This window comes from Harpia harpyja, chromosome 17, assembly GCF_026419915.1.
Source record: "Harpia harpyja isolate bHarHar1 chromosome 17, bHarHar1 primary haplotype, whole genome shotgun sequence".
Taxonomy (NCBI): Eukaryota; Metazoa; Chordata; class Aves; order Accipitriformes; family Accipitridae; genus Harpia; species Harpia harpyja.
In genome coordinates this window covers 17,651,894-17,659,900 of record NC_068956.1, presented here as the reverse complement: position 1 = coordinate 17,659,900, position 8,007 = coordinate 17,651,894, and the positions used below count along the sequence as shown (strand labels likewise).

The 8,007-nt window shown below is 45.0% G+C and overlaps 1 protein-coding gene across 1 annotated transcript in view; it reads left to right on the top strand.

Annotated features, from left to right (window-relative positions):
• Nucleotides 1-465: 465 nt before the first annotated feature.
• GUCY1A2 (guanylate cyclase 1 soluble subunit alpha 2) overlaps nucleotides 466-8,007 on the top strand; it is a 165,329-nt gene continuing 157,787 nt past the window's right edge. The window contains exon 1 of the mRNA XM_052812664.1: nucleotides 466-813. Within this exon, the coding sequence (XP_052668624.1) occupies nucleotides 559-813 (255 nt within the window). The 5' untranslated portion in view covers nucleotides 466-558. The remainder of the gene's footprint in view (nucleotides 814-8,007) is intronic.

Genomic DNA, 8,007 nt, shown 5'->3' with positions numbered 1-8,007 from the left:
TGCTGCCGGCCTCCGGGGGCCGCGCGGGGCGGTGGCAGCGTCCCCCGCCTCCACGGCGCGAGGGAGCGGGGCCAGGCGGCGGCTGCGGGCGGCGGCGAGCGGGGCGGGGGGAGGCGGCGAGCAGGAGGAGGAGGGGGAAAGGGCTCCGAACAACACGTGATTCCCGCGGAGCAGTGAAGGAGCCGGGGGAGGGGAGAGCGAGGGCGGGCGGCTGAGGCAGAGGAGGGCAGCCGCCTCCGCCGCCGCCGCCGCCGCCGTCGCCGCTTTAGAGGCTCCCGGCGCGGCGCCGCGCAGCACCCGCGCTCCTCCGGCCGGGCGCGGCGAAGCGTGGAGCCGGGCAGCGGCGCCGAGGGGCGCGGGCTGCCCCGGCCCCGGCCCCGGCCCCGGCCCCGGCCCCGGCCCCGGCCCCTGCGCGGCACCTCCGCCGCCGCCTCCCGCCCAGGGGCACCCGCGGCCATGCGAAGCGGCCGCCCTCGCGGCCGCGCGGCTCGGCGCTGCCCGCCGCGGCTGCCCGCCGCCCCGCGCTGAGCCGAGCCGCCGCCGCCTCTCCGCTGCACGATGTCCCGGCGCAAGATCTCCTCGGAGTCCTTCAGCTCGCTGGGGTCGGACTGCCCGGAGACCAGCCCCGAGGACGAGGGCGAGTGTCCCCTGTCCCGCCTCTGCTGGAACGGCAGCCGCAGCCCCCCCGGCGCCGCCGACACCCCCTTCGCCGCCGCCGCCGCGGCCAGCGCCGGGGCGCGCCGCGCTCCGCGCCGCCGGCGGGTCAACCTGGACTCGCTGGGCGAGAGCATCCGCCGTCTGACGGCCCCCGCGGTGAGTGCCCCGCGCCCGCGGAGCGCCGCGCTCGGCCCCGGCCCTCCCGCGCCCCGGCTGCCGGCGGCCGCTCCGCGGGGTCGGGTCTGTGTCGGGAAGGAGGCGGCGGTGCCCGCGCCCGCCTGCCTCCCGGGCGTCCCCTGCCTCCCGGGCGTCCCCTGCCCCCGCCGTGCCCGCCCCGGCTGCGGGTTGCCGGCCCCGCAAACCGGCGGGAGTGAAGGTCTCGGCAGCCCGGTGCTGGAGATCGGGTCGGGCGGCAGAAAGGCGCGCCGCTGCCGGTTTAGCTGGGTTTGTCGTCTCCTCCGAGTCCCTTTCTGAATTAAAAGAAAATGGTAAAATCATAAAGTGCTTATCACTGTCTGGTACTAGCAACACCTTTTCAGAAAAAGTTACTTCTGTTTGATGCATGGCATGCACATTCTTCCTTCACCACGGAGACGATGGGAACTTCTTACATTTATAGGGCTTCTCCGTACTGAGCAGGGTAAAAAAAAAAAAAGTTTCGACTTTGTGTTAAGAAATATTTCGGCAACAGATTTCGCCCTGCCTCCCAGATGCACTGGCATTCCTGAGAGATCAGTTTCTTTAACGTGCACTTTGAAATCCATGATTTAGGATTATCTGGATAGCTGCACCTGTAGTTGAGAATCATTGAAGCACTGCGTATGCTAAAATAAGGAGTGAATTTGGGTAGAACCCGTAACGTACGCTGCTATCGCTTTGTAAGACTGAAATCAATGGCTCAGGAGTTCTGGTAGATTCATGTAAAATAGAAGGTTCTTCTCCAGCCTTTCTGTTACGATTGTGCTATGCTCCTATAAATACCTCTGTGACCATCACTAAATTTTCCTCATAAAGTTTCAGCTGCAACTGAATGCTTGTTTGGTCTCCAAGATGTTTTAATGTGTTAAGGTATAAAACATTAATTGCAACAAGTAGCCTTAATCTGTAAGACAACTGTATCTGCTATTGTGGTGTTGGATCATCTTTTCGCATATTGTTATCCAGCTTCGGAAATGATGAGTCTCATCACCATCAGCTATGTGTTTGCTTTGGTTTTAATATACTCTTTTCTGTTTGGTGTTTCTTGAACTGGCTAGAGAGGAGTAGACAAGCTGTTTTATGGGACAATTTACCAGTGCATTACATAGCTAATAGTCATCCAGTTTCAGTTAAGACTTTCCTTTCCCATTGATTTTTTCCCTCTCCACTGGGAATCTGGTCTTGTAATGCTGGTATTAATAGATGATATCTCAGGTGACCTGTCTTGTTTTAGTACAAAAAAAAATGAAGCTATTTAATTTGATAATAATACAATGGTATAATTAGAGCATGTGTTACCCAAAATATTTGAAGTATTCTGAAGTAGCTCAGTGAATATTTTTAGATAACCTTAGTATTTGTATTTTCCCAGCTTTGATGATTACCTCCTGTACTGAGTTGCTATAAAAGACAATTACAGTTTTACAGCTTTGATAAATTGTTGAATTTGTTTTCAAAATAAACACATTCTTTGAATTAAGATATGAGGAAAACTTTGATAGATCTTATAGTCCTCTTTCCTTCCTGCTCTCACACAAATTTCAGTTAAGAATGCAAAAATTTCATCCAGTCTGGTTCTGATGTCCCAAACAACAGCTTCCGTGGTTTCCTTGGGAGATAATTATAGCAACCCTTATTGCTGAAAAACTGTGTTATTTTTAAATTTTGATATGTGATACATATTGCTTAACATTTCCCTTTTTATCTTGGCATCATAACTAGTGCTTCACTCCCATCTTACACACTTCAGCATAAATTAATGTGATTAAATCTAAAAAGTCACATTGTCACAATCACAGTATAAGAAAAGAATCAAGTCCCCTGTCTTTTTGTTTTTCACTCTGAGAAATCACTGTTCAGGTGCATTGTTATTTTGGTGCATGTTGTTCTTATTGAGAATCTGTTCTGTGATACCGAATATATGCCTTCTTGTAACAAGTCAAGTTACCATGTGTGTAACACTTTGAATCTGATTATTTTTGCACATCTGCTAATATAAATCAGGAACAACTTTAATTAGAAGTAAAAAAAAATACTTTGCCTATAAAATTAGTGTTAAATGGGACTAATTTCCATTATTTGTAAAACTAAAAGGCAAGTCTGAAGGGTGCATTGACATGTGTTCTTTCTGAACAAAAAGCTTTAATACTTTTACTTTAGATGTACATATATCTTCATTCCATGATACTATAGCTACGTGTATCTGTTAAGTATATAAACATGTATTTATATACATATGAGTGTGGTGAATGTATATACTGTATATATTGCCTGCAATGGTTTAATGTTTTCCTTTCCAACATGAAGGCAGCAGCAATTTGTTCCCATCCCAGTGCTGAACACTTTCAAAGTTGAAGGATGCTACAGGTTCCTGATGTTTATTTTATACTTAGTCTTAACTTTGTGCTTTCCTTCAGCAATGCCTAGGATTGAAATACCGAGTAAAACATTTTTTTGTGTTTTCACTTAGGAAAAATTCTGTGTATGTGTTTAATACTACTATGGCATGCAGAGAGATCTCTGGGGTGATGTTGTTTCAATGTGGCAGTAGCAGGGGCTACCGAGAGCTGTTCTGGGGATGTGGAGAGCCTTGAACTGAGCCAAGAAGGAGCATCCAAGGGGCGAAGGAGCTGAGCAAGAGCTCTGGCTGTGGGGCAGAGCGGCAAGAAGGCTGTGCAAGCAGGCTAGGTCTTATGAGCATTAGTGTGTGTGAAAATATTAGTATCTCCTGTGCAATGTATTCATGAGTTAGTACAACTGTACTGTCAATGGAGATTCTGTAGAGTAAAATGCAGTAATAAAGTATTTGAGACACTTTATACTAAAATATAGTGAAAAGAAGTTAGTGCATAGTATCACTTGTAATCTTGGTCTCAAGTTTAGCTGAGTGTGACTTTGTACAAATATTACTTTTTTGTGGAACTGTGGGAAAAACTGAAAAACTGAACCTTCCTGTGTTGCAGCATTTAATCCAACCCATTCTGCTTGCTCCTGGAGAACAGCTTCTAGCACTTTCCAGCACACATGATTTTCCAACTTTTCTCTTAAAAACAGGGTCTGATCCTCAATCAGCACAGGGCCATTTTATGTTCCTGTGGGTTCCTAAATGTTTGCTGACATGCCTGGATGGCTGAGGGATGGACACTGTTCATCTGGAACTTGCTTAACCAAAACCCTCTATTTTTTAACAGCCAGAACTAGGAGGATGATAGGGCTTACCTCCCACCAAAACAGCTGCATATTTTGAAGAAAAGTATGTGGTGATGGGGAAGATGAGCAGACCTCCAAAAGTACCCTACTGTTGGCATTCATGAGTAGGGTGTGCTGGGGCAGGTCAGGGAAGCAGGGTGTACCAGGGAGAAAGAGAAGCGGCAATGCAAGAAGGGAGGCAGCTTTCTGTCACAGCTGCACTCAACAAACTAACTGTGCATATACTGAACATCACATCAAGTTGCTGCCCTGTTGCCCCCCGAAGTACCATTTTGCTGAGTAAGCAGGAGCACTGACAGCAGGAGAGCTGCGGCTCTCCCAGCAGTCAGGCACAGCTGCATGCTGCAGCCCAAAGGGTTGGGGGAACTGTGCCCATCCGGGCCTATGCTCAGCACCTGAGTGTGAAAATGATGTTTTGTGGGACCAAACTTAGCTGCTCTGTGCAATAAGGCCTGGGCGTTGCACACGCTCAGCTCTTGTAACTCCTTTATCTTTGTGGCCAACAGTGCTCCATGATTATGGCCCCATGTCTGGATCTGCCCTCTCACAGCCTTCGTGCCTGTGATGTCCCTGCAAAGCTGAGACCGTAATTGTGTAGGCAGCTCCCATCCACTCTAACATGTTCCTAAATGATGTTCCTGACTGGGCAAAGATGTCCCTTCTGTCCTTCATCTGAACCACCATCAGAGGATCTTCGGTTTCCTACTCTATCAGAGAACTTTTGAGCTAGATCCAGCTGCTGTCAAACCTAATAGTGCCCTGCTCACTGGGCTGAGTTCAGGTTTTTGGAGATAAATAATAAAATGCTGGGAACCTAGTAGGGACATTGATTTAATACTTTGTTTTTAAGAAATCAACTGCAATAATTATATGTACATCACAAGCAAATTTAATGATATATTTTTCTTGTGATTCCAGCTTTGTTGTTGTGTTCCATTTTAAAGGATGAACTTTACACCCACAAGGACATAAATTTTGATTAATTATAACTAGAGATGATGATACTATATGCTATTCATTATCAACATGAATTTTGCTGCCTTTAAGAGTTCTGCTATATGGGAATGATATCCTGGCACCAGTAGACACAGTTTTATTCTGTAGAAATGCCATTTAGTATCTTACTGAATTCCAGTTCCTTGCAGCAATTTTCACATTTGCTCCAGTTCTATCTTGAGTTGTATCCAATACCAGGCTGAAAATAGAATCAAAATCAGAAAAAAATAATTTGTCACTGATTTGAAAAGTCAAATACTCTGCTCCCATTTAAGGGGCATGGACTACCCTGAAGGAGCTGAGAGTGACTGGGCATGCATTCAGAGGAGACTGTGTACCCCAAAGCGCTGTACTGATCTTTCTGGAAAGAGAATTACAGCATGACACAGCATTAAACTGACTTACATTTCCATTTGATTTTATTTTCTGAATGGCCTATGTAACACATCTCTTGAACTATAAACATTATTAAGTGAAAATCGCTTCTGATATACTTTTCTGTTCATTCAGAATTATTCCTGCTAGTCTTTAAAGGCCCAGTTGAAGACACATTGAAATGAGAACATTTTTTTCCTATTTAAGTTAGGAAGCTGCTACTGGCCAAAATAGTTTGAATTTAAGAAGTGCCTTTTTGAATACGGCCTTCTCCCCGACAGTGGGAGAAAAGTGAACCTAAAGACAGTCTTTTAGGTTAGTGTGTAGGCTATTACTCACCTCACAGAATTGCTGTAACCTCAAATTGCTTAATTGCAAGTGTATCCTCCAGTGAGTGGAGGTGGGGTTTTGGTGGAGAAGTTGCAATACAGCAGCTCAGATCGAACGTGGCTCCATCATAAACCTCTACCACTTACTCTCAAGGAATAACTACTCTTTTTAGTAGCAATAACAAGTTGTCGCTGCTAGCAGGAGAGGTAACAAATTGATTTTTACACGAGCTTTTGAAAAAATTTTGCACAAGTATTCTGAGCTCCTTATGATTCACATTAACCCATCAGGTGTATCTAAGCTCTACTGTTGTAGGAGTAACTTCTGCCTGTCTTTCTGAATGAAGTAAAGTAATGTCAAATGATAACCATATCAGCAGTGTGATGAGCTTATTCATTTAATAGCCCAGGCTGGATGAGCTTTACTTGAGTAACATCCTTCTCAGGAATGAGGCTGTGAAGGAAAAAAAGCATGAAAATGGTGAAGAAAGGCACATCCCCTGAGAGACTCCTAATTTCTAATTCCAACAGGAAAATAGGGTGAATTTTTTTAAAGTATGATAAAATCAGACTTTTTCCCAGTATCTTTCAACTTAACAGAGAGAAAAGCCATTTATACACAAGGTCATATGAGCAGTCTGCAGCCAGTCAAACTGCTATTTCATAGCATGGAACAGAGCTGTGGTGGCTTAAACGGGAACATTCTGGAAAACCTTATCAATATGAGCATCACGGTGGGTTTTGTTTGTTTGTCTTGTCCAGTAGTTTAACATCTCATTCAAGGGAACTTCAGCCTCAGCAAATAAAATATAAAAAAAATCAGTTTAGCTGCACTGGAGGGCCTGCAGCATTGTATTGATCTTGATGAAATTTTATTTCAGGTGAGTTTGAATATTTGACATCTATCTATCTAGTGCTTAGACCGATCACAGTAATAGTTGATTTCTTAATGTTTGTATAGTTCCAGGCTGAAACCTTGACTTCCCTACAGTGCTTGGAAAAAAACATGTCTCGGAAACATTGATACATTGCAGGCATCTTTGCTGCCTGGAAGCAGAGAGCGTATCCCCGCTGGGGATCGGGCCTGCCCACAGGCAGATCTCAACCGCTGGCCGACAAACCAGAGCGTGGCAGCACCAGTGTTAATCCCACAAAATTGATCTCCGTTGTTTTGCGCTTCTCTGCCTCTCCCCTGGCCAAAGTGTCCAGGTGCAAATAATAGAGAAAGACATTGTAAAGTAGAAGGGAATGTTATGATCATCAGTATATGCCCCTAAGTAGCAGTGTGCAGTCATGGCTACATCAAAATGATGGTGAAAGTCTTTCATTTGCAACTGCTTGAGCAGAGACAGTTACCACTTCACAGTCGTCCAATGTACTCCTAGTGAAGCATATAATGTTAACACAGAGAAAAGCCCTCTTTCCTTCTACCTCTTGTGCTAATGTTAAAGGCTGTTACAAAACTCTTTGAGTAAAAGAAAGGATTCCATCTCATACCCAAATTCTTTCTAGATGTGTCTGCTTGCTAACTGTCAAACTAAGTTTCAAAATGAAGACAAGAAAAATCTGTGGTTTATCTATAGGTCTCAAAGGGATAAGCATCTTTGCAGCTCTGCATATAAAATCATGTCCAGTTATACTGAAGAAATTGGGTTTGTTCTATCCTGGCAGAAGAAATTCCTTGAGAAGCACTGACATGAAAAGCCTTTCATTTCCTATCTGTCTGCTAGAGTAGCACTGATGATTTTATGTAGTAGATGTGAGTTGCATTAAAAGATGAAGAGGTAGCATTAGCAGTAGATCATCTATTATGTTCTCACCTACTGAATACATTCTTTCTGCAGCACAGAACAGATCTTCTATCCATTCCAGACATGGCTGAAATTCAAAGATGAACAAAGTGATCCCAGCCGGTATTATAATGGATAGCACCCTGAGATATTTATCCTTCACTGTCAAGGAGTTAGACTAGATGATCTAATAGGCAATTTCCATCCATAATGCCTGTGATTCTTCTAGTTGAAAGGCAGCTGGGGATGCAGGAGCTATAATTTCTAATTATTATTTAGCTCTGCTTTATTTCTTCAGAGTGTTTGCATTGTTATTGGCATGAAATAGTACGGGGTAAAATTCTTATTCTCAATGTTATTTATTAGATTAAGGCATTTTCTCTGATGTGCACAAGTGTTTCCCTGTGAAGAGTACCCCAGTTTGCATGAACTGAGGAGCAGAATGGTCTCAG